The sequence below is a fragment of the Capra hircus genome, chromosome 7, assembly GCF_001704415.2.
Source record: "Capra hircus breed San Clemente chromosome 7, ASM170441v1, whole genome shotgun sequence".
NCBI classification, from domain to species: Eukaryota; Metazoa; Chordata; class Mammalia; order Artiodactyla; family Bovidae; genus Capra; species Capra hircus.
Genome location: NC_030814.1, coordinates 84,467,072 through 84,494,774, shown reverse-complemented (window position 1 = coordinate 84,494,774; position 27,703 = coordinate 84,467,072). Strand labels below are relative to the sequence as shown.

The 27,703-nt window shown below is 39.1% G+C and overlaps 1 protein-coding gene across 1 annotated transcript in view; it reads right to left on the bottom strand.

Annotated features, from left to right (window-relative positions):
• CCDC192 (coiled-coil domain containing 192) overlaps window positions 2,426-27,703 on the bottom strand; it is a 64,991-nt gene continuing 39,713 nt past the window's right edge. The window contains exon 4 of the mRNA XM_018050704.1: window positions 2,426-2,643. Coding sequence (XP_017906193.1) covers window positions 2,443-2,643 — 201 coding nt within the window. The 3' untranslated portion in view covers window positions 2,426-2,442. The remainder of the gene's footprint in view (window positions 2,644-27,703) is intronic.

Here is a 27,703-nt window from a genome sequence, read left to right as displayed (position 1 = left end):
AAAAAAGCACGCATGTCAGCTTGTACAAATTTAGACGTGGCATCCCTCGGAATTAATTGTAAACAACTCAGCAGCCCTGGAGGTTTTGCCTCTGAGCCAGGCTTGCTAGGTGAGTTTACTGAACACAGTGGATTAACAGATACTCAATTATGATTTCTGTGGGTTGCCAAACTACATTCTTAAACTATCATTTAGCATTCTATATTTAGATAACTTAAAATTTTTACTTTTCCATAAAGAATACTTTTTTTTAAGTTCATTTGTGGATTATAAAGTCATAGGAGTAGGAAGAAACAGTGTCCGTTTCCTTTGCCTCCCAAACCCTCTGACCCTATGAATGTGAGCATTGGTATTGGCTGAATTGTCTCTCCCCCGCAGTTCATATGTTCATGTCTTAACCCTCAGTATGTAACCTTCTATATTTGGAGTTAAGGTCTTTAAAGAGGTAATGAAGGTAAAATGAGATTTTTGGTGTGGCCACTAACTCTGTCTGACTGATGTCCTTAGAACAACATGCGCGCATAAAAAAGAAGAGCCACAAAGACAGCAAGAAGGTAGCTGTCTTCGAGCCAGGAAGATCTCAAGAGAAAGCAACCCTGCCAACACCTTGATTTTGGACTCTTAGCCTCCAGTAGTATGAGAAAATACATTTCTGTTATCTAAGCCACCCAGTCCGAAGTATTTTGTTATGGCAACCTTAGCAAACTAATACCAGAGTAAGAATTCCTTTTCTCAGTCTCCACAGCTTAATTACTGTGAATTAATTAATTACTGGAAATCTCTGCCAGAGTTCAGTTTCATTCCTAGTTTTTGAGGCCTGGGAAGGACAAGAATGTATCCACTGACAAAAAATTAACAAGACAAAACACACCTGCACACTAGAGGAAACCTTTGTTTTCTAGAGGCTGAAAAGGCAAATGAATATCTCTTGGATGTGAGCATTTTGCTATTTTTATTTCTTTGCTATCTAGATTATAAAAAGAAATCTGAGAGATAAATTTGGAATGAATAAAAGGTAGGTAAGAAATAGGAGTACATAATGAGAAACGCTGGACTGGAAGAAACACAAGCTGGAATCAAGATTGCCAGGAGAAATATCAATAACCTCAGATATGCAGATGACACCACCCTTATGGCAGAAAGTGAAGAGGAGCTAAAAAGCCTCTTGATGAAAGTGAAAGAGGAGAGCGAAAAAGTTGGCTTAAAGCTCAACATTCAGAAAACGAAGATCATGGCATCTGGTCCCATCACTTCATGGGAAATAGATGGGGAAACAGTAGAAACAGTGTCAGACTTTATTTTTTGGGGCTCCAAAATCACTGCAGATGGTGATTGCAGCCATGAAATTAAAAGATGCTTACTCCTTGGAAGAAAAGTTATGACCAACCTAGATAGTATACTCAAACGCAGAGACATTACTTTGCCGACTAAGGTCCGTCTAGTCAAGGCTATGGTTTTCCCAGTGGTCATGTGTCGATATGAGAGTTGGACTGTGAAGAAGGCTGAGTGCTGAAGAATTGATGCTTTTGCACTGTGGTGTTGGAGAAAACTCTCGAGAGCCCCTTGGACTGCAAGTAGATCCAACCAGTCCATTCTGAAGGAGATCAACCCTGGGATTTCTTTGGAAGGAATGATGCTGAAGCTGAAACTCCAGTACTTTGGCCACTTTGTGCGAAGAGTTGACTCATTGGAAAAGACTTTGATGCTGGGAGGGATTGAGGGCAGGAGGAGAAGGGGACGACCGAAGATGAGATGGCTGGATGGCATCACTGACTTGATGGACGTGAGTCTGAGTGAACTCCAGGAGTTGGTGATGGACAGGGAGGCCTGGCATGCTGCAATTCATGGGGTCGCAAAGAGTCGGACACGACCGAGCGACTGAACTGAACTGAAGTGAAGAAATAGGAATTCCCAGTTTTTTTTGTTGTTCCACTTCAGATTTTTTTTCCCAGGGAAATGGATAATCTGTTGCAAAAATGTACACTTTTTTCTCTTCCTGCCTGGTAAAACCACCAGTATGTTTTCTCACTTGTCAGAGATCCTTGTCTATGTCTATTTTGCTATCAGTATACAGTTGCGGGGGTTACAGCTGGGGAAACCATACTGCAACTATATTCAAGAGTATTTAATGTGTCTATAGAAATCAGCGGAGCCTGGCAGGCCCCAGTCCATGGGGTCGCAAAGACTCAGACACGACTTAGCAATTGAACAATGACAACAGCAACAACAACATAGAAATCAACAAAGATACAAAGCCCTGATTCTGGAAATTATTTATCTGAGAAGTAACATAACCTTAAAACAAAAACCTAAAAATAAAAACCCAATAAAACATTGTATTTCTTCATTAATCTAATTTTTATTGCAGATATTTTAAGAAATTGGACAATTTTTACTTTGATAATTTTAAAAATACATTTCATGGTGTTCGCTATTCTTCACCTAGCTCCTCCTCCAGCAATTTCTTTTGTTCCTTCCTGTCTCTTCTTTTTGGTTTCGAGCAATGATGTTAAAAATAAACAAATGCTTTAGAAATTGTAGTGCTGTCGCACATATTTGAAGGACAACGGTGGGAGGTAGTTTGTGTTTTCTTCTTTGCAGACTCCAGAAAATGTTTATGAAGTTAGCTACCATAAAACAATTCTGAAAAAAAAAAAAAACAAAACACGCACAGGAGAATCTAAATTTCCCATTTTATTTGCTTGATTTGCACTTGAGACTTTTCCAACCCACCCTTCTCTCACTTTGGACTTCAGATCTGCAGTTTCAACTTACTTCTAACCAAGTGTACTTATCATGCCCCATAGGCAAATCAAAGGCAGTGTGTTCAAAATGAAATTGATTCTCTTTCCCCGACCTGTTCTTCAATAGCCTCCTCCCTCTGGGAATGTCACTCACCTTCCACTCCATCCTCAAGCTTTTGCATCTGATGGGGTTCTCCCCGTTCCCTCTGCATGTCACAGTTCTCACAGTCAACTTCATTTTTTCCTTCCCTGTTGTCTCCATCCACAGAAAGCCATCACCTCTGACCCAGGTTCCTGCAGTACGTATCCTGGATCTATCTCTCCAGTTCATTTTCTACATTGCCGTCAGTTTGACATTTCTAAAATACCAACCTGATTATATCTACAACCATTCAGTGGCTACCATCTGCTCTTAGCCATACTTACCTCGTTAGACTTATTTCTGGACATCTTTCTATTCCAAAATATGCCTATGTTCATTTTTGAAGAAATGAACATTATTTCCCTTTGCTTGATAGTCTCGCTCACCTGTACTCTTATGCGTATTTTGGGTCTCAATTTATATGTCATTTCTTCTAGGAAAACCCCTCACCTTCTCCCAGCCTCAGTTAAGGACTCTTGTCAGGTGTTGTCACGAAGAGGTGTATTTACCCCTGCCTTCGCACTCTTCATACTGCTTTGCCAATGCCTTTTAACTTGATTCAGTAATCCACCAGTCAGAGTGCCAGAGGACAGAGGCAATCTTTATGCTGTTCACTCTTCTGTGAATGCAGAGCCTGGCGCATAACTGATGATGAATAGGTATTTATTAGATGCACAGATAAGAAGTAATTAGAAAACAAAATTCACACTATTTCTGACGGACCCCTTGTTTTGTCTTTTCGTTTGTTAGACGTGTAACAGATTACTCAAGTGTGCTTGAAAAATCCAGAGGTTACCTTATGCGAAGTGAAAGTGTTAATCACTCAGTTCTGTCCAACTGTTTGTGACCCCACGGACTGGGGTCTGCCAAGCTCTTCTGTCCAAAGAATTCTCCAGGCAAGAATACTGGAGTGGATTGCCATTCCCTTTTTCAGGGGATCTTCTCAGCCTAGGGATTGAACCCTGGTCTCCCACATTGCAGGCAGATTCTTTATCATCTGAGCCACCAGGGAAGCAAAGGAACACTTATCGTATTACCTTATGAGGATTAAGGTATTCCCATAAGGCGTCTTACTCCTTATTATTCCTTATTCCTCATACAAGTCTCAAGGACAGTGTGATGACAGGGAAGAAAGTTAAATGGTTCTGATTCCAAATGGATCACAACATTGCCTCTTTTATCCATTCCTGTTACTTAATAATAGAACAAATAAGTAAGCGCCATGACGCACTGATCTTCTCAAGCGTAATGTATTCTTCCCAATGGTTTCTAATTATTCAAGAGAAGTCTAGCTTTTCCCCCCAGAGTACACGCATCAAAAGTGAAGAATAAATTTCTTTAAAACACCGGATAAAGATTTTTAAAATAATGAATCAGACCTGCAAATTGTTAGCAAATAATGGGAAATCCTTGAGCTTGGTCGAAGATTTTATACAGGGAGAGTCCAGGTATATGTATGGCCTCTTGTTTTTCTTTTCCAGGAACTATTAGGACTACTCCAAAGGAGTGGGAAGTTACTATCTGGCAGATTAGATCAAGTTGGAGGAAAGAGTTCCTTTATTGTTTTGACATTTATATGTTGGTCCAGTATTTCAATAAAGCCCTTGTACATTGCACAGCTGTGTCCGGTGCAGGAGAGGCTTGCCAGTGTTAATGACAGCAGCACAAAGAGTTCTTCTGCTGACCGTGCCTAATACTTTTATACTGATTAAATATTTAAGAACCTAAAGGTTCCGTATTTAAAGACAATAAACCATGCCAGTGTAAATCAAAGTTTTAAAATGTCAGACAGCTCTAAGACTTCAGGCTAATCATTCACCATGAGAGTGATCAAAATTTTCTGAACTGAAACTGAGTTTTTCTATGCTGCTATCAAGCATATCTAAAGTAGGGGAGACTTCAGGGCCACATTCTTCTTCTTTTAGGATTTATTCCCAAAGGACACAGTGAATGTTATATCTCACCCAACCCTCCCAAAAGAGTAGGTGTTAGAAGAAAGTGCTCAAAACTGCCTTTGAAGTTTACTACCAAGATTCAGAGTCTTGACAGACCAAACGGGTATTTGGTGCTTGCGGAAAAACCTGTACGCCTTTTACTCTTCCCAGAAGGAATGAAGACACAATTCAAGTGTTCTAGAAAGGGCTCTGCATTCTGGGAATTTTCATGGCTTAATTTGTAAAGCCTGCCCAGTCCTTCTCATATGTTGCTTCTTCCACTGCCAACGCCTTGGAACACAGGCCTTGGAGAGCCAATCTAAGTGGCGTAATTCATCCACTTCACTGATGTGCTATTCAGAATTTCTGTTTTCACTTGATCTATCATATTTTAAAAATAAGTATAAATGTTTTAACAGTTGACTTCAAATTATCTGTAGAAAGGTATACTGGTAAAAAAAAAAAAACATGATTCTTTTAAAAAATTATCAAAATTATCAGCACAATGTCATCAGGACACTTGGAGGTAGAAAAACCTGAGAGGTGGTCTTTATTCTTGTTTTCTAGTAAAACATACTTAGTTCTAAGTGCATTATAAAATTTATTTCAAGATCATGATGGCTCAAAACTCAGCAAGGAGAAGAATGACTAGGTTTAAACCACAGAAGAATCAGAGACAGTTGTCTTTTGAAGACACAAATGCTAGATTTTCTTGAAGCCAAATTTTGGCTAAAGTGTTAAAGCACTCTTAAAAGATAAACAGACAGTCTATTTTATCTGTGGTTTAGAAACACACACATTGGACATGGGACAGCCAGAAGGAGATAAGAATTTGTCGCTTGTTTAGTTTCATCGATGCTAAAACTGTTTCTTTGGCGAATCAGCTATGTCCCCAGTAAAAAATAAAAGGCTCATGTTTATACCGTTCTGACTTTAGTACGTTTCAGAGTATGTTGTGATTTAAAGCACTGGTTCTTACATTTTTTAAAAAATCATAAACCATTTCAGTGAAGGGGGATGGAGAAAGCCAAAATCTCTAGTCCATCTACTTATTTATTTCTCCTTTTCAATTAAAAAGAATTCAGTGATAACAAAGAAGGAAAAAAGAAACAATTTGTAGTCTGAGCTTATACACATGTGCTCTAAACAGTGCCCTCTACACCAAAAAATAATACATGTATTTTTATCACATTTATCTTGATAGTGTGTTATAACTCACTTAGTCTGCACAAATTCAATTAGCACACCTACCAACAGGGTGCATGTAATTAGCCATTTCATGGAGGTGGATTGAGATGGTGACATGTGGGTCATATACATTTTCTCTAGCGTTAGTGACTTGGGTGATTCCTATTTAAACTTCAATATGTGCATATTCTAATAAGTAGTTCTTTGAAAGATATAAGGTAATAATGCAAATATTCACTAACAATAACCAAGTAAGCTTTAACCAAATGATCCTCAGGAACCAGAAAATCCTAAATAAATTAAATTGAAAAGTATGAAGATAAACCGACATTAATTTGTAATTACAAAGCAAGGATAAGTCGCGAGGTTGATGAAGCCCTGAGAGCACAACGCACTGTTGACATGCATTCCACTAGCTCTCCAGCACTGCAGACTTTGTCACAGACTGATTACTTATAAAATACCTTCTTCCTGAAATTCTGACATGTGCCGAGTTTAGTTCATGAACCTCAAATATCGGTCATGTGTACTAACCTATCTTCTATTTAACTATTAAAAAAATCTTTAGTTTTTCATAAAAGTGAAAGTGTGTGTGGAATTGTATATCTTTGGCAATAAATAGAAGAAAGGACTTATATTTTTGGATTGGTTGAAGGCCTTCAGGAGGCCTTCAAAAGAACCAGGGACTGTGGGCTATTCCTTTGGAAACCTAGGTATAACAAACCTAGAAGAGCTGTGGCCTCCTGAGCTGTAGCTTGAAAGGCGGGTGAACCGCTGAGAGCCAGAAACGTGCCTGACGGGGTATAGCTGGCCATCCTTCAAGGACCGGGATGCTGCTGAGACATTTCAGCTGCTTATGGGCTTTGAACCAGATGGCCTCCAAGGGTCCTGCTGACATTGGGAGTCACTATTTATGGCAGATGAGATGACCACATGTTTCTGCTCAGAGCTTTATTTGCTATGCCATTTATTTCACAGACAGTACTCTTCATGTTCTGGAGAGATACCACACATAAGACCTGCTGGCTTCTGGGCTATGTCTCAGGACTGTTCCTCTGATGCTATTGTGGATAACTTGTTTTTATACTCATTGTAAATTGGGAATGAGTCTTAACAGATAAAACAGAAGCAGTACTATTAGCAATCCCTTTTAATTGACCATGCATTCTTAGTCCTTCGCATGGCTCTTCAGGCAAACACTTAATGAATCTTTAGTTTTATAAGAGTAATAAAATTTGGTCAGAGAGATGTTATGGGGAGGGAGGTGGGAGGGGGGTTCATGTTTGGGAACGCATGTACACCCGTGGTGGATTCATGTCAATGTATGGCAAAACCAATACAGTACTGTAAAGTAAAATAAAGTAAAAAATAATAATAATAATAAATAAAATAAAATTTGGTCAAAGAGCAGGACCATTCTATTGTGGTATTCCCTTCTGGATATCCAGATTCTCTTAAAGGCCAGCTCATAGACTTGAAAACTACCCAGTTTGTCCTCTCCCATTTAAAGCCTTTTAATGAAAACTTGCATTGTTTGTCTTGAAACAAGTATGTTTGAGTTCAAAGATTTGGCACCAAAGCAGCCTTGTTTATTTTAACATAGGTGGTGAAAAAATAGCTACTTTGTAAGAAGCTGTGTGACTTCCTGAACATTCTCTATTCCAGGAGAGGGTGGCCCTGACTGGAGGACAACATCTCCCACGGGGCAGGAGGAGAGAAGGTGGGTGAGTTACGCGGTGACCCTGCTTTCTATAGAGCGCTCAGAGCTCCTGTCTCCATGAATCACAATTGATTTTTTAACACAGACAGATTTCATCTTGATCGATCTTAGACAATGTTGAAATTAATGCTCTCTAAAATCTAGGCAACTGTATCTTTGTCCTTGCGTCTGTGAAATTCCATGAGAAAAGTGTTCAGAAAGAACTTCATTCAGTGAAAGATGTGGAGAGTTTTGGAAATGCTCAAACAAAACCTGTTGAATTTCTATGAACCCCCAAAACCTGTTGAATTTCTATGAACCCCCAGTGAAGAAAACATGAAGAACAGGGGTTTCGAAAGAAAAATTTTCCACATTATTTCACAGGTCCTCCTTCCTTTCTGAAAGTTGCTTGTTTGCTTTCATAAATAATACTTTCTCCAGCTGGCACACTTAAACAGGATCCATTGAAATAAATTTCATGGGACATTGAGCAATTCCAGTCCTTTTCTCAATCAAAACTAAAGGTTATATTATTTGTTCTGTCCTTCCCTTTTGAGTGGCTAGGAAAGAAGTTGTTGATATTATTGTTAATGTTTCAAAGAAACCTACAGCAGCTAAGTTTTTTTCCTTAAGTGAAGCACAGCTTTCCACCTTGGTCATGTCCCTGAAGACAGGCTCTTTAAGGTGTTACAGTTTCTCAAAGAGCAAGAGGTGGTAAAGGACATCTCAATTCTTCCATTGGCTTGCTCTCATTGCTCTCCTGAATATGTTCATGGTTAGGAATGTTGCTGTTGGCTGGAAACGCATGCTGATGTGACCACCTCGTTGGTCTGGTGTGCCAGGTGGCATGAGGACTGAGCATTTTGGAAATGCCCGTGATTTCCATCAGCATAGAAAAAATTGACTAGTTGGCAATTAGAGCAGATCAATAATGATTCTTTTGTGTGGGCATAGATGGAACAGAAAGCCTTTCACCAGTTTTAATAAAAACTCTGAAACATGATTGTAAAGGAGCATTGGGGAAAATCCTATGACCTCTTTGCAACATATAAGAAGGACTCTAAGGGTGACCGTAGAGGTCAGAGGCAAATAGCACTTTGGGGACGGCTCTTTCCAAAGAGAGCATTGTGTTCTCACTGGCTGCTTTAGAAGTAAGGCAGAGACCTCAACAAGGCATGAGAATGGAGTTTATTGGCCAACATGGGGAAAAGCTGGCCCAGTGTAGCTTTGTGGCCTTTAACCCATGTGATGGAGGGAGGGCGGTTCACTAGCAAAATAATCTTCAGGGTGGGGAACTGAACTGGGAAAATAAGTAGAGAGAGGAGCGGAACATATGTAACATTTAGTAGTAGTTAGTAGTTTGTCGCTCAGTCGTGTCCGACTCTTTGCGACCCCATGGACTGTAGCCTGCCAGGCTCCTCCCTCCATGGGATTCTCCAAGCAAGAGTACTGGAGTGGGTTGCCATCTCCTTCTAATGTGAATTCTAACAAGGAGGCATATGGAAGCTTCTGGACTCTTCCAAGGGCATGTGGGTCAAACTTGCGCTCAGTGATAAAAAGCGAGGGCGTCTTTCTGACAGAGGTAGACCTGGCAGATGGTAGGGGAAAGAGGTGTGGTTGCAAATAGCCCCAGGCTTCGTCAATATCAACTGTACCTGCAGATGTGAAAAGGCGAACTTTCCTCATACAAAGTGTGGGAGAAACACCTGTGTGGTGGGATTACCATTCGCACCAGCGCTGTGGTAACAATTCAGAGCACAAGTACAAAAACCAAATGCCCTCATAGGCACCGTTAGGGGAGGGGCAGTTTTGCTTGGAATTTTGCAGAGCCGATAGGCAAGATATTTCTCTGGGTTTGGGCACTTTGTGAAGAGCATTGAGTGATACTGGTTCCTGTTCTCCCTGGACATCTTGCCTTGAGGCCTGGCACCAAGGATGACATCTACGCAACACAGACATAGTCTAACCCTGAAGCCAGGTGTCACTCACTATGCCTCAGGGCCCTGGGCACTTGGTATAGTGTTTAACCCTGTAGCAGCCTCTTGTGCTTGAGGGCCATCTTGCTGCTTCAGAGCTCTTCATCTGCAGAAATCTGTGCTCTGAAACCAGGTATGTGGGCTCTGCTTTTCCCAGAGCTCTGGTGGAATGTCCTTCCCCAGACATTGCCAGAGGTCATTCCCTCACTCCCTCTCATTTCTGCTTTGATATCATCTTACAGTGAGACCTTTCCCTATCACTCTGTATAAAATAACCCCCTCTCCTAGGATCCATCCGATCCCCTTACTCCCCTTTTGTCATAAACCATTTTGCACCATATGACATTTTAAACATTTACTAGTGTTTTTTTTTTTTTTTTTTGCCTTTATCACTCCATTATAATATTAGCTCCATGAAGGGATTTAGTCTGTTTTGTTGATTGCTATTTCTTACCATAAGCATCCTTTTGAATACTTGGGAAATAAATGACTGAGGTCTTAAGCAGAACTTTTAACTCTTGATTTCTCTCAGTTTCCTCAGACTCATAGGCAGTTTGGGCATCAAGGGAATGACCGATGGGAAAAGCTTTTTTTTTTTTTTCTTTGCAGGTGATGTAACCTGAATGAGGCCAGGGTATAAAAGTTAAACAGTGTACCCAAGGAACAAAGTGAAAGCCTTTTCACTCTGAGAAGGAAATAAGCTGTTTGCAGTGTTTCTTAATTAGGTGATAAGTGAGGGGTCCTACCATGCTTTCGATATTGTCCTTGGAGTGGCACTGGCAATTGTCTTATCCTTAGGGGAAAAGCATCAGGACAAGTGATTCAAATATGGTTTAGAAAATGCCAGAGTCCAATAGGGATTGACTTGTCTCTAGATTTCAATTTATTTAAGTCTTCCCTTAACCATCCCCTTGATTTACATTTTTGAAACCAAGCTAGCCAGTAGAGCTTGGGAAATACGTATAATTGTTTCAAAATTAAGTTTTATAGTATGATTCATAATTGACTGAATTTTGTGCTAGCCCACCTGCTCCGTGGTTTCTGGGCACCATCTTGCATGTGAAACCTCTTATGGTAGTTATCCTCATGCTGCCATGGAGGAAATAGCCATTAGGAAAGCTTCTTTAAACACCAGAGGGCTTAAGGACTGTGTAAGAGGTACCTAATCTTTCTAGTTCCTTTCTTGTCTATCACTCTGAATTCCAGATGCCAGGTACAGTAGGTTCTGAAGTAGGCTTTATGACTTCCTACAGGATACATGGATAAAATTTTAGCTCCAACATTGGTAAAATGGAACTAAACCCATAAAGTCCATGAAAACCTGGTTGCCCAATCCCACACTAAATATCCTTATGGAGTTTAGAAGAGGTGCATGGAAACCTTAGAAAGATGAGTTCCCTAACCTCCTATAGAACTGGATCAAGAAAAGGGGCTAAGAAGATTTTTGGATTTCTTAAGAGGCTGGTCCTTAGAGGAGTGTCTCTACTAGCCTCAGGTTGCCCTACAGAAGTTCCAGCACCGTCTACTGTTAAGCACCGTGGCCGTGTTAGTGGCAATCTGGAGCCAGCTCATACAGGCTTGCGAGAGCAAGTTGTTAAATTTCAGCATAAAAGGGCCAAGGTGGGTGGGAATACTTACTTAAAACACTGAAATAGGCAAACACTATAAATTGGGGTTCTCCCCCTCTCCCAAGAGCTGTTAGGTAAACATTCACCAGTACACCACTAGCCTTTAGTCATCACTTAATGTTACTGTGAGCACTTTGCCTGCTTGGACTTTGTGCGTGTATAGACACATGTAATGTACTTGTATTATAGGGATGAGAGGATAAAAGGATGTTTGAAAGAATGTCAGCCATATGGTGACCAGAGGGCATGAGAAGTATAATATGAAAGCTAGTGATAAAAAAATAAGTAAATAAATAAAAATTAAAAATTAAAAAAAATAAAGCTAATGAGACATTTTAATGTTAAATATATTTAGATTAAAATATTTCTTGTTGAAAAATTCACTAGTTTAAAAGTGTATCATTAAAAAAATATATAAAGATGCCTATGATTTATTGATAAGGGGAGAAAGGTGTACATATAATTGGAAAATGATACATATTAAAATCATATTTTTGTAAAAACAAAATCATCCCAACTCTGAACAGTGTATGTGTGTACATGTGTTTTTCTATGTTACAGTCTATAGCAATTAAGTGCTATTGACATAAGTAATGAAAAGGTAGGGAAAAAAAAAGAAGGAAATTTTAAAATTCATATACTTTTGTATTATTGACCTTTGGCCAAGTATTTGTTGTGGAGTTATAGAGCAAGGACCAAGCAGAATGACTTTGAAAGAATGGCTTATTTAAAAATGTAACATGACTGGAATGTCATAAATGTACATGAAACTTTCTGAGGTACATAATCTTCATTCAGTTCCACACACAACATTTACAGCATTAGATACTCAAAATAGGAAAAAATTAAAATAATACAAATCAGTTAGTGTATGATTGTATATGAAAAGTTGAGGTTAAATGAAAGATACTACAGAGGGTGTGTATATGCTTGTGTGTGCTTTGAAATACTTTGAGAAAACAAAAAGGGATAAAGCCATCCCCAAAGTGGAGAGCAAGACTGTTTGGACAAATCCAGACACTGAGCAGACAACGGACTATTCATTTGTGCCGAGGAAGTGCAGCCTAAGCGTCTTTCCACCTGTTCCAAGGAAGACACAATGACTCCAACCTCGAACCAGTCCTCGAATCTCCCTATAAATCTCCCAAGGAGAAAGTAAACTTCCTTGTGAGAAGATCTCAGAAGCTACGCTGCAGTGTATGCAACTTGGCAGTAGAGATATGTAAAAAGAAAAACCATCAGAAGGCCTGGCCCCTGTGCTCACATGCACTGGGGTATTAAACCTTTGCTGAGATGGAAGCTCTTTTCAGATCTTTATAGACGTGATCATTCAGACTCAATAGACGATAACATATACTATCATATCACTGACTCCACCACATCAGATAAAAACCATCACCCTACAGCCTCAAATATTCCTCTGGAAATAACACACAGATTGTTTACCAGAGAGCCACCTGTATTTGTTGTAATCAGACTTTAAAGATAATAAGAGTACAGGGCTAGGAGCCCAAAGCAGGGTCTGTTGACATAAGCAGGTGGTAACTATCCAACGCCCAGTGTTCTATTAGGGATAAGAGAGAAATAGGCACCTCTTGCTCCATAAGAAAATTCCTGTTTAGTTTGTTTCCTAGCAGTTGTCTAGTGTGTGTCCTCCCTGATGTTCAGTGACTACTTAATTGAGGGATGACAGAAGATCTTTATCTGGGACATGGGCTTTAACACTCCGGGGAAAAATCACTCTGCAGTTGATGTGAGTAAACATGTATAAACCCTTTACAAAACTGACAACTCAAGGATCCACTTGAGTAGCTAATAACTGTGCCAGAAAAGCCCAGCACAGCTGAATTCTACTGTGAGTCCCTGATGCAGGGTACTAGGAAACTGCTGCCTTTCCTCAAATGCAAGAAAGGAAGGTGCCATGATGCTGTTGTTCACGGGGAGTATAATTGGAAGAACTGTGAATTCTATGAGTACTTCTGCAGTGTTATCGTTTAGGAGTTATACGTGTAACATATGCTCAGGTATAAAGTTTCTCGAAGTGTGGGTCATAGGCCAGCTTCCTCCAAATTAAAAACATATTTCCAGATTCCATTCCAGACCTACATTTAGATTATCTGGCAAAAAATTGAGAAATATCCTTGCATCTTTCCTCTCTTCATTGAAATGTAGTTCCTATACTATAATATTAACACTTTTGAAATGTTCAATTAGTGGTTTTTAGTATATTCACTAAACTGTACAACTCTCATCGCTATCTAATTACAGAAAATGTTCACCAACACAAAAAGAAGCCTCTTCGCGTTAGTACCCATTCTCCATCCACCACCTACCACTCTCTCAGGCCAATAGCGACCAGTAATCTACTTTCTTGGCCTCCAAAATCACTGCAGATGGTGATTGCAGCCATGAAATTACAAGATGCTTGCTCCTTGGAAGAAATGCTATGACTAACCTAGACAGCATATTAAAAAATAGAGACATTACTTTGCCAACAAAGGTCCATCTAGTCGAAGCTATGGTTTTTCCAGTAGTCATGTATGGATGTGAGAGTAGGACTGTAAAGAAAGCTGAGCGCCGAAGAATTGAGGCTTTTGAACTGTGGTGTTGGAGAAGACTTTTGAGAGTCCCTGGGACTGCAAGGAGATCCAACCAGTAAATCCTAAAGGAAATAAGTCCTGAATGTTCATTGGAAGGACTGGTGCTGAAGCTGTAATACTTTGGCCACCTGATGTGAAGAACTGACTCATTGGAAAAGACCCTGATGCTGGGCAAGAGTGAAGGCAGGAGGAGAAGAGGATTACAGAGGATGAGATGGTTGGATGGCATCACCAACTCGATGGACATGAGTTTGAGTAAGCTCTGGGAGTTGGTGATGGACAGGGAGGCCTGGCATGCTGCAGTCCATGTGGTCGCAAAGTCAGACACGACTGAGGGACTGAACTGAATCTACTTTCTGTCTCTGATTTTGCCTACTCTGAACATTTCATATCAGTGGAATCACACAATATGTGATCATTCATAAATAAAAAGATAACTACTAAATTAGTATAAATAACTAACAATATCCGGGAGATGGCGAGGACCGGGAAGCCTGGAGTACTGCAGTCCCTGGGGTCACAAAGAGTCTGACATGACTGAACAACAACAATATCACATTATTGCCTTCATTTGACACATCAAACCCAGATATAGGAAAGAACAAAATGTAAAGAAACAAATAGCTAGGAGGAAGTCAATCATTATGAACTCTAGTACTCTCCTAGGCTACAGTTAAATTTGCCTTGATTTATTTTTGTCTGAAAACCAGGAGGTTACCTGATGAGGCTCGCCACAGATTCTGAGTTTGATGGGTGTGGTGGAAATATGCCATTCTTTTTGCCTTCCAAGCATTTTGAGCACTTTTCCTAAACTTGGAGATTTCCCCACCTACAAGTCATTAGTTTCTCAAGGTAGGCACCTAAAAGTCACTTCTACCTCCCTTGCATCCTCAAGTGCTTGCTTGAGCCCTGCTCTCCACCAGTCAAAATCATCTATGCCAGAATTCAGATCAAAACATGTTTGGGGTGCACTCAGAGCAGAAACACCTTGCACACAGGCAGATGTTCCAGAGGAATCTTCAGGACTAGAATCAGAGGTACTAGTTGGGGCAAATAGTGGTGGCGGGCAGATGGTTCTTCTGGGACAGTTCTGAGTAATTTGAGCATCATTCACAGCTTAAGTTTCCAAGTGTGGCCCTCTGACCCTCCTAGAGAGTTTGGAAGTCACTCATGAATCTTCATTTAATTCCTATTCTGCTTAAATTTGTTGGGATGTATTTCTGTTAAACAAGAATACAATTGCTAACGCAGGACTCTACCTTAGAGGCCCCACTAATGCTGAACTGTCAGTAGAAGTTTGCCCCAAATTCACTTGTGAGCTTTAGAGCCCTGGCAAATCTCTTTTTCAGAACAGCCCTCCTTTTTAGGTTCAATTGGGCAAATCCTTTCTACCACTCAGAGTGTAAGAAGTTTCACTGATACAGTATGAACCCTTTGTGATATCTGACACTACTATGTTGATTTCTAAGGTACTCTCTGTAGAACACTACCTTGGAATCATTATCTCTTTCCAAGTCCATCAGTCTAATGGTTTAGGTGGTCTTATTAATCAACATCCCCGCCCTACTACTTTCTTTGACACATATTAATGTACAACAACAGCTTTAAAGTTCAATGTCTAATAGCTTTATCTAATCATCAAGGATGAATGGAAAGTTTTAAGGAAAAATATGAATTTGTGATTTTTGAACTTTGTATGTACATGTTGTATACTTAATGTCTAATCAATAACATAGTCAACCATTGCTCTCAACAATTTCCTTCTTATACTTTTTGATATAAAGAGACTCCTTAGATGCTAGTGGGCCAACTGAGAGACCTATGAGAGGATGGTTTCTGTGATGTTGAAGATAAATTCTAGGCAATAAGCTGTGAATATTCTTAAATGTATCACTTATGTTAAATCTGATTCTTTCCCTAACACCCTTCATCCTCAATAGGTTACTGCACATAATGAAGAGACCGAGTTTTGAGTTTCTTAAATCACTCTGAAATGAAATCTAGAAGCAGTGCTTCAGTTGACGTTTTGACATTTTATCTACTCTATGTTTGGTTTGCTCTAGCATGTGGGCATCCACAGAAAATGTCACAAATATCAGTTGATACTTTCTAAAATATATTGAAGTTGATGTCTACAATAGCTCCCAAGGCACACAGTGTATGCATACACCGTATAGGCCTATGAATATATCTGTGAACCTACAATTTCAGATTGAGAAACACCAGCCTGGAGTCTTACTACTGTGCATTTTTCAGGCAACACATAGTCATTACAAAATGAGGGATCTTGCTCACATAAAGTTTGTCCACAAGGGCTCTATAGAATTATATTTTAGGATAGAAAATTTTCCCAGAACATATGATCTTGAAAATAAAAACAAAAACCCATCCATGAAAACTAATCACAGAGTATACTAAGAAAATGAATTTGGTATATTTAAAGAAGATTATTGAATACAATCATTTATTCTCAACAATGATTAAGACAATGCAAATATACAAGACCTGAATGGGGGGGCAGTGAGAGCCTCGAGGCATATAATTTCATTGGTGTGAATTCCCAGAGGAATCACACTTGAAACTGACCAGCAAAAGATCCATTTGCTAGGAAATCATCTTGAAATTTAAATTCATATCCTGAGATCGATGGCTGAAAGGCAAAGTAAACACCCCAGGCAACACACTTTTGGAGAAGTCATGGAACTATCCTTAACTGAGTCTTTCTCTGACTAAACTTGAACTATTCCAATATACTAAAAATTTGCACATTTATGAGCATTTAACATGCTCGTGGTTAGGCTGAAATCCACCTCAATCCTAGGTTTCTATCCAGTGTAACTTTCCATTACAGCAATGACTAGCTAAACATTGCAGCCTTTTAAGGGTTACTGTGCTATAGCTCCTTAATTACTTTTGCTCCCTCATGAGCTCTGTCTCTGGGGATGGGTATGTTTCAGGAGTGGAAGAGTGTTCAGGGGGAAACATTCCCATGAGCTCAAGCTGGACATAACTTGTTTTTTAAGGCTTACTTTAAATATCTGGCAGTATACTCATTAGCAATTCCATAAAGCAGCATAATGCCTCTTATTCTCATTTCCGCCTAGTCCCTCTTCTGAACTTGCAGTCTGACTGTTTGCATTGTTTTTGTGCCCACCCCCTGCCTGGTGCACCAGGCATTCTCCCCTCCTCCAGCAGCAGCCTCTCTGTTTGATCACCAGGCTTCCTCCTCCTGCTCCTCCTCTTGACACTTCCTCCTAGCTAGTTCTTCCATGAAGACAGACAATAACAACTCACAATCAAATCTCCCCGCACCCAATAAGCCTGGAGGATGAGAGCCTGGCTTGTTAGGATCAGCACAAATAGTTGAAGAATGAACAATTAATAAAGATGTCTTTTGGTTTTGTATTCCTTAGCCTCTTCCTGGAATCTTGTGAATGATTTCTATGCTTTCTGTGAGAAGCTCAAGTTCTTAGGCCCGGCCACACAATATTGCCATACATTTTTAATGAAATAAGTTTAAAAGGTGTGGAGTTATTATTTTAGGCTTTCTTCATATTTAAGGTGACTCATATCTAAAGCATCTGTCGACTCTCTGACTGGTTACCCTCCTTTGAGAAATCACACCCGTCTAAACAAGTCTGTTTAAACCATTTACGTTGTATGGTTGCTGATTATTATTGTAGGTTCTGAGGCTATGACAGTGCCTTTTCATTTATTAAGGCTCAAGAGAACTCTCCCAACCCTTCTGTCTCCCTAAAGTATTCCAGTAAAGTTTATGTCAGTTCTCAATAAATAGGACTTAAGAGGAAGAGACTAGGTAAAAAAATAAGATGATTTATGTTTGAAACACTACAAATGATAAATATCTGCACTTAAGCAGTTACTGAAATTAACATTTAAAATTAGAAACAACTTCCCTTTTCCATTTTGCAAAAGAGATTGACATCTTCAATGATTTCTAGGAAAAGATATGAAAATATATTTGCTTAAAAAGTAAATTCTTGACCATTCTGAAGTTCCCTGGTGGATTCAATTGAGGGCCATCTATGGGGTCGCACAGAGTCGGACATGACTGAAGCGACTTAGCAGCAGCAGCATCTATTCTAGAGGGATTCCTGATGGTGTTTGAGAATGCAGAGGCTGAAGCAGGAGGCCAGAACAAAATAGGGACGGGGAAAGGTGTATGCAGCTGACCCTGCAGTGGCTCCCTAACCACAGGCACACTGATGTTTCCAGAAATGTGCATCCAAAAAAGAATTTCAAAGAAACTTTGGCTAAGTCAGCTGCATGTCATTTAGCACTACTCAGGGGGAATATGCGTCATCAGACCTCCCAGTTGTGATGTTTGTTTACAGGGTCAAGCAAGAATCAGAATCAGGTAGGATAACTTTCTCTGAGGGGGTCAAGGAGATAAAGGTTAGGAAGGCAAACTTTGAGGGACAGGAATGTGGTCAGAACTGCCTCTTAGCATCAAAGATGATCTTTTCCAGTTACAAAACTCCTAGTTTTCCATTTCCCACGGCATTGACAGCTGCCTAATGCAATCATGTATTATTCTTACTCAGGTGACTCGGAGCAAAAATACCCATGTTATTCCTCTGTGTCTCCTTTGGCAGATGTAGACAGTGTTCTTCATGCTGTCCTCGTGTACAAAAAGAATAAGTACTTATAACAATAAGTACTTTTTTTAGGTTCAACAATGACATATATTTATTGTGAAGCCAGGGAGTAATTAAGAGTCAAACTCAATAAAAGGCAGTCTAATACTGAAAACTAGATGCTTTCACACTGTTAGAAAAATGTCCAAGCATTTATTACAAATGATGATCAAGCTAAGGTAGCAACAGTGAAATTAATGTCAAGATTAATGAGGGTTGGCTTTGTCCCAAGCACTGTCTTCTTTACCTGTGTCATCCCTACTGGTCCTCACAATAGCCCTACTGAGGTAGGTTCTAGGATTATCCTATTTCACAGATAACCATGATGCAGAATTCTCAGAGCATTCTCTTACCAAGGATGCTATTAAAGTTAGCAGTGAACAAAGTTGTAGGGATGTCTGCTGGGTTTGTTGTTGTTGTTGTTTTGTTCTATTAGATAGCTAGCACTTAGCTAAATGTACTGTGTGCATGTACTGATCTAAGAACTTGGTAAGTGTTAACTCATTTAATCCTCATGACACCCGTGTGAGCTAGATACACATTATCATCATTTTGAAGTTGTAGAACTTGAGCCTCAGAAAATCAGTCTGCTCAAGGTCACCCAGCCCATGAGCCAGGAGAGCAGGCCTCTCACGCCACTGTCTGTCTAGAATGTTCAGAGGGAAAAATGTCATATACAAGCAGTTGATGTTCAAACATTTCTTAAACATTTAGTCAACTTGCCCAGTTTGCTGGGGCAGGGGTGGATGTGTGGGTGTGTGGGTATTGTGAAGAAGAGATTGAGGCAGGGAGAGAGATCTTTTCCCCCATCTCTTTTCTTCTTCTCAGACCTTGACAATGACTCTTATACCGTATGATCACTGGTGTGATCACATTTCCTCTTATGAATGTTACTGCCTACTAAACTGGTAGTGATGATAGACTGATCATTGGGGATTAGAAGCTATCTAACATATGACTGGTCAAAATCAATTTCAATGCTAATTCAGCTAAAGTTAACAGCTTAGGTTTTATTTTACTTAATAATTTTAGTACTTCACATTTAACAACAAAATAAGCTTCAAAATATATCCTATTTTTCCTCAACTATCAAAGCACACATTTCTACCTAACTTGTTAGATAGTCCCTTAAATTTCAAACAAATCCAAACTGGAAACTTCACCATCATGAAGGGCAGTTGCCTCTACTTCAGCACTGACACCACCCACTTGCGCTGTCATGCAAGGAGAGGAAATTAACATTTGCTGATGGAGTGTTGAGCATCTGGAAAGCCTGTCTGTGGTTGACAGTCCTGGCCTCACTAACATAAGAACCTAAAAATAAGTAGTGGGGTGGCGCGTGCATTGTCTTGGGAAGGAAAAGAATGTGAACAAACTCAAGGGGAGGAAGCTGGCTCATTCAAAATAAAGAGGATGGGGTACTGGGGGTTCTTCAGATGGCAGGGACCATACTCCATTTCTACCCAAGTTCTTTGGTTAGTAAGACATAGGAATGTATGTTAAAAGAGGCTAAATTCTGATTGCTTTATATAGACCAGAAGCTCCCACAAATCTTATGGTAAGGCTTAGCACTGAACGAAAAGAGCCACTGGCCCTTGAAGGGCCAACAGTCATAAGTGTGGAGGAGAGGGAACAGCAGCCACACTTAACTAGAAAATTGTGCCCCCCAATCTTGGGATGGTAAAACCCCTGAGGGTCCTATGCAGACTCTGAGCAGGAAAGACCAGTCTTCCTGCCGAATGCCTGAGACCAAGTTTCCTGCTAACAATGACAAAAGGAGGCCTTGGCAGATATATATATATATATATATATATATATATTTTTTTTTTTTTTTTTTTTTTAATTTTAAGCAATTTGATCTTTTTTTTTTTTGTCCATTGAATGTCATGGAACTAGATGTGGAGGGATAATTATGTTCTCTTTCATACCTTTTGATTTTCTGGAATTTATTGCACAAATTTTAATCTCAAGTTTTACTTGGTTTAATAATAATCATCATCATGATAATTTTTATAAACCAATTTCTAATGTCACTGACTCTAGGATCGTGTTCTGGATACCTATAGATATAAGATGAGATGAATGATTTAAATTACTAGTGCAGCAGAATCTAATATCCCTTCATCAAAATCCACTCTCCCCTCTTCTTGCATGCACAGTTAAACTACCTTTCCCAGAATTCCTTGCAGTTAGTGTGGCCCCATGACTCAGTTCTAGGCAATGGAATACAAGTAGAGGTTAGGTTCTCCACTTCCAGATATGGCCTGTTATAAACCTTCCAAGCAAACACATCAACAATGTCTTCTCTGTCAATGGAAATAGAGAGGATCCCAAAGTAACTGGAAATCTACATGTCAAAGATGACAGAGGTGCCTTCAGTCTTGAATGACAGTGAGTTACGATGAGCGATCATTGAAAATAGATGGGGAAACAGTGGAAACAGTGTCAGAGTTTATTTTTTGGGGCTCCAAAATCACTGTAGATGGTGACTGCAGCCATGAAATTAAAAGATGCTTACTCCTTGGAAGAAAAGTTATGATCAACCTAGATAGCATATTCAAAAGCAGAGATATTACTTTGCCAACAAAGGTCCGTCTAGTCAAGGCTATGGTTTTACCAGTAGTCATGTATGGATGTGAGAGTTGGACTGTGAAGAAAGCTGAGTGCTGAACAATTGATGCTTTTGAAGTGTGGTGTTGGAGAAGACTCTTGAGAGTCCCCTGGACTGCAAGGAGATCCAACCAGTCCATTCTAAAGGAGATCAGCCCCAGGTATTCTTTGGAGGGAGTGATGCTAAAGCTGAAACTCCAGTACTTTGGCTACCTCATGCAAAGAGTTGACTCATTGGAAAAGACTCCGCTGCTGGGAGGGATTGGGGGCAGGAGGAAAAAGGGACGACAGAGGATGGCATCACTGACTCGATGGACATGAATTTGAGTGAACTCCGGGAGTTGGTGATGGACAGGAAGGCCTGGCGTGCTGCGATTCATGGGGTTGCATAGAGTTAGACACGAGTGAGCGACTCAACTAAGCTGAACTGATGATGAATGAACAGAACCTGCCCACCAACAAGAACTTTCAAAATAGACTATCACTAGAATGAGCAGGGAATAAACTTCTGTTGTGTTAAGTCACCAAAATTCTGGGGTCTCTTTTACAATATTAGTTGTATCCTAAGTAATAAAATCAAAGTAACTGAAACAGCAACCATAAAAACAAGCTAACTCCCCTCATGTGTAATCACACAGTCATGTCCTCTGTAATAAACACTTCAAAGTTATAGGATAGAAGTAATGAAATAGCTGTCTAAATTTAAAATTCACTATCAAGTTCTTATTTAGGATGCCTATAAATGTGCTTTGCCATAGAGAGCATTCTAGTTTATTTGAAGTAATTGCCTAAATTTATGAAAAAATTTTCACTAAAAATTTGGATTTTCATCTTCTGAAAAATTGGATAATTTGGCCAACTTGGGCTTTATTCTCACTTTTATGTAAGTAATGCACTTTCCAGATTCATATGACTTGTCCTGGCCATCTTCCCTCTCTTGCATTACTTACTTGGCCTTTGAATGCAGTTGAATTTGCTTTTTGTGTTATTATAAATAGCTGGGGATTAAACAAATATGCAATCCAACCAGCTATAGTTACAATGAGTAAAGACTAACTATTTGCATGTTATGCCCTTGGCTTCTTTTAATGGAAATTATAGAAACAGTCATATAAAATCTATTACTGTACTTGCTGATCTGATATTTTTGACGGGTTTTTCCCTTTCACTATATGTCTCCATATCCCCTATATGAAATCCAACAAAAACTCATTTCAGAATTAACTCATTAGAAAATAAGTAATAACCTCTCCTCCCCCTAATATGATAATAACTATTTGATTATTTTCTGTGTTTTGCCTTTGGCCATTCAGAAGACCAAAGCTATATATCTGTTTCAACTACACTGTAAGGAAATTCATGACTTAAACATGAATACTCTATTTTTTCTTCTTTTATTGCTATTTTGTTTCAATATATATTTTCTCAATTATGGTTATTTATATGCTTTTAAAAATTCAACTATTTCATCCTTGCATTTTTATAGGCCATCTCAAATTCTTTGTGAAATTAGAGTATAAATAAATAAGTATGGTTAAATTAAACATTATAGTTAATGTTTAATAACAGTATAAATTATATCAAGAGAAGAGATAAAGTTGAATATTCATAAAATGCAAGGCTATATTCATTTAAGATATAAATTTTTATTTGATTATTGTTTTTCCCTTTTGAAAATAGGGTAAAGTTATAAAGAATTTCTTGGTATTTCTAGATGATTTGCTGTAAACTAGAGGGACATGATTTGTTGTTGTTTCATTTTTAAAAATTAACATTAAAAAGCAGCCATCATCTACAGACAGATATTTCTCTCATTTACTTGTCTAATCACTCCACAAGGCATCTGTTGAACAGCTATTTGTGTCAAGAACTATGTGTGAATAAAGTCAAGCTCTAGAACTTGAGGACTCAGCGAATGGAGTAAAATAAAGGTTAAAAGAGATATCCGTAGAATGTAGACTAGAGGGAAGGTGAGTTTCTGTCTGAGGAGTCAGGAGAGGTTCTCACCCAGGGACATGTGTAAACCTTGTTGAAAGACCAGTAGAGGCTGAAGTAGGGGCAAGGGCCTAAGTTGTGAAGTGATGGAGGCCTGAACCTGTAGATAAACTCAGTGAATTCCAGACCCTCAAATCAGCACTGTCTTTGAGTGTCAACTGGCAGGAGGGGATGGAGGAATAGTTCAGGAGGTTAAGTTGGCAAAGGGAAAATTGTAGGGACCTGCCTGAGGTCCTTACTTGCCATGATAGTTATTTACTCTGTTGTAGCCAATGAGCAGCCTGTGAGAGTTGTAAGTAAAACTCATGTAACAGATTCTGTAGTCCATGAAACCAGTTCTGAAAAAACTGTCCAGGATGCTTTTATGGAATCAATCTTATTAATTCTCTTAAGGCTTCTTTTTAAAACTTTTATTGGAATATAGTTGATTTACAATATTGTGTTAATTTCTGCTGTACAGCAACGTGAATCAGTTATACATATACACATAACCACTTTTTTTTAAGATTCTTTACGCATATTGGTCATTACAGTGTAGGGAGAGTAGAGTTCCCTGTGCTGTGCACCATAGGTTCTTATTAGTAGACAACTAATAAATAGATAATTTATATATACAGTAGTGTGTACATGTCATTCTCAGTCTCCCAATGTAACCCTCCCTGCTTTCCCCCTTGGTAACCAAGAGTTTGTTTTCTACATCTGTGACTATATTTGTTTTGTAAATAAGCTCATTTATACTGTATTTTTTTCAGATTCTACATATAAGCTATATCATGTGATATTTGTCTGTCTCAGTGACTTCACTCTAGCTCCATCCTTATTGTTGCAAATGGCATTATTTTGTTCTTTTATGGCTGAGTAATATTCTATTGTATATATGTACCGCATCTCCTTTTTATATTCTTTCACATTTTAGAAAGTTTATCTTTGTGCGTGTGTTGGTTCCTGCCAAACTTCAGCGTGAATCAACCATAGGTATACATATGTCCCCTCTCTCTTGAACCTCCCTCCCTCTTCCCTCCCCATCCCACCCCTCTAGGTTGTTACAGAGCCTCGGTTTGAGCAAAGGCTCAAACCTCATACAGCAAATTCCCATTGGCTATCTATTTTACATATGGAACATAAGTTTCCATGTTACTCTTTCCACACATCCCATCCTCTCCTTCCCTCTACTCACATGTCCATAAGTCTGTTCTCTATGTCTGTATTTCCATTGCTGCCCTGCAAATAATTTCATCAGTACCATCTTTCTAGATTCCATATATATGCATTAATATGTATTTGTTTTTTCCTTTCTGACATACTTCACTCTGTATAATAGGCTTTGGTTCATCCCCCTCGTTAGGAATGATTCGAATGTGTTCCTTTTAATGGCTGAGAAATATTCCGTCATATATATGTACCATATCTTCTTTATCCATTCTGCCCATTTGATGGGCATTTAGGTTACTTCTATGTCGTGGGTGTTGTAAATAGTGCTGCAGTGAACATTGAGATTGCATGTTGAGATTTATGCCCAGGAATGGGATTGCTGGGTCATATGGTGTTCTATATTAACTTTTTAAGGGACCTCCCTACTGTTTTCCAGAGTGGCTGCACCAGTCTACTTTCTTACCAACAGTGTAGGAGGGTCCCCTCTTCTCCACATCCTCTTCAGCATCCATTGTTTGTTGATCTTTTTATGATGACCATTCTGACCAGTGTGAGGTGATAAGTCATTGTGGTTTTGATTTGCATTTCCCTCATAGTTAGTGATGTTGAGCATCTTTTCATGTGCTTTTTGGCCATTTGTATGTCTTCTATGGAGAAATGTCATGTCTATTTAGATCTTCTGCCCACTTTTGGATTTGATTTTGTTTTTTGTTTGTTTTTTTGTTTTTTGGATGTAGAATTGCACGAGCTGTTGTAGATTTTGGAGAACAATCTCTTGTCAGTCACTTTCTTTGCAAATATTTTCTCCTCTTCCATGGGTTGTCTTTTGGTTTGTTTATGGTTTTCTTTGCTGTGCAAAAGCTTTTAAGTTTAACTAGGTCCCATTTGCTTGTTTTTGTTTCTGTTTTCATTACTATAAGAAGTGGATTGATAAAAGATATTTCTGTGATTTATGTCAGAGAGTATTCTGCCTACATTTTCCTCTAAGCATTTTATAGTATTCAGCCTTACATTTAAGACTTTAATTCATATTGAGTTTATTTTTGTAAACAGTGTTGGAAAATGCTCTAATTTCATTTATTTACATGTAGCTGTCCAGTTTTCCTAGCGCCGCTTACTGAAGAGACTGTCTTTTCTCCACTGTATATTCTTGCCTCCTTTGTCATATATCAGTTGACCATAGGTCAGTTCAGTTCAGTCACTCAGTTGTGTCTGACTCTTTGTGACCCCATGAACTGCAGTACGCCAAACCTCCTTGTCCATCACCAACTCCCAGAGTCCACCCAAACCCACGTCCATTGTGACTACCCAACCAGTGATGCCATCCAGCCATCTCATCCTCTGTCATCCCCTTCTCCTCCTGCCCTCAATCTTTCCCAGCATCAGGGTCTTTTTAAATGGGTCAGGTCTCCGCATAAGGTGGCCAACGTATTGGAGTTTCAGCTTCAACATCAGTCCTTCCAATGAACACCCAGGACCATAGGTGCATGGGTTTATCTCTGGACTTTATGTCCTGTTACACTGATCTGTATTTGTTAGTGTGCCAGTACCAAACTGTTTTGATTACTGTAGCTTTGTAGGATACCTGGAAGCCTGATTCCTCTAGCTGCATTTTTAATACTGCTTTGGCTATTTGGGGGCTTTTGTGTTTCCATACAAATTGTTACATTGTTAGTTCTAATTCTATGAAAAATGCCATTGGTAATTTGATAGGCATTGCATTCCACCTATAAATTGCTTTGGGTAGTATAGTAATTTTGACAATATTGATTCTTCCATTCTATGGTATATCTCTATATTGGTTCCATAGTCAGTGGAACCAATTATAGGAGAACTGCACACGGCACTTTTATAGAATCAGTTTTATTATTAATACTTGTCTGATGATTTGTTGTTTAATTTGATATTGATGCATTTTCAGAAAGAATTTAGGGTGGGTTGAAAAGGTAAATAAATTGAGCTAGAAGTCACTAAAATAAGAACTTGAAAGATACATTAAGAAGGAGTTAAGGGTAGGGAAGCGGGTGTGAAGGTCGGTTCACACAGCTCATGCCCTGACATCCTACATTATCACTTTCTAGAGCCAAGGTATAGAGGACTTGCTCCAGCCTTTCTGATAGTCAGAATAACTATTAATAGAAGCACAGAATCCATGGAGTAAAAGCAAGTCCAATGCTCAGTGGAAGTGCCAATATTCCTGATACAGAAATTACAGAAAGACATATTCTCTAGTAAAATAATAAATGTCTTTAACAATAATCTGACAGTGAATATACTGAAAAACTCCATAGGGCAATTTTTTTTTAAATAAAATCTTCCCAAACTAAGTCATTAGCATCATGCCATACTACCTTCCTCTCATTCAATAAAAGCAGTTCTAGGACAACCTGATGCAGTCTAAAGTGTGACTTTTTGCTAATCTCACTTAATTCAGGAAGGATTTTAGGGTATCTATCTGAAAGGGAAAAGTGGACCTTATTTCAGGCACTCTTCTGTGATATGCTTCCTTTCATCCCAGCTTTTTAAAGCTAAATATTGAGCTCAAATATCACTCTTGGAGTGCAGTTAAGCACAGAACTCTCTGGTAGAAATGGTCAGCTGGGTTGGGGCTAGAACTAACATCTGGTTTTAGAAATTGTGGAGCCTGAAATAACTCTTTTAAATTAAAAGGCTGCTCACCTTCCTTCACGCAGTCACTCGCTGATTAACTGATTCATTCATTCTTTTTTTAACAAATATTTATTGAGAACCTACTACTGGGCAGACACCATGAATCAGAAACTTACAGTCTATCAGAGATAAAGACAGACACACAATTAAATCAAAAGGAGACAGTTCTACAAAAGGCTTCAGAAGACATTCTCCAAGGGGAGAAATAAGCTAAGGAAGTACTAAAGAATGCAGGATTCTCCTCAGAAATTAATTTTGAGTCTTTGATTAATCAGCTTCCTAGCACTCTCTGTAAACAAACTGGCAGCTAAAATGAAGTACTTCATTCCAACAGATTATTTGTGACAACCCCATAAAACTGTGGAACTGTTACTGAAACAGTCCATTTTGGAATAACTGTTAATATCTTTTTTGAACCTTGGTAGGTGTCAGGCACACTGCCAACTACTTCACAGGCATTACCTCACTTCGCCAGTTTATGTATCTTCCATGGTACCCTATGAGGCTAAAGAATGCTATTAGCTTCTTTACCCAAATGGGAAGAGAAGAACTTTAGTAACCCTTGTCAGTCATGCAGCTGGGGTAGCAGGGCTAAGTCACTAACCCAGCAACTAGCTCTCCATTACTGCTCTTATAAAGGCAGGAATTAGGTTTTCCCAGGCAAGAATATTGGAGTGGGTTGCCATTTCCTTCCCTGGGGAGCTTCC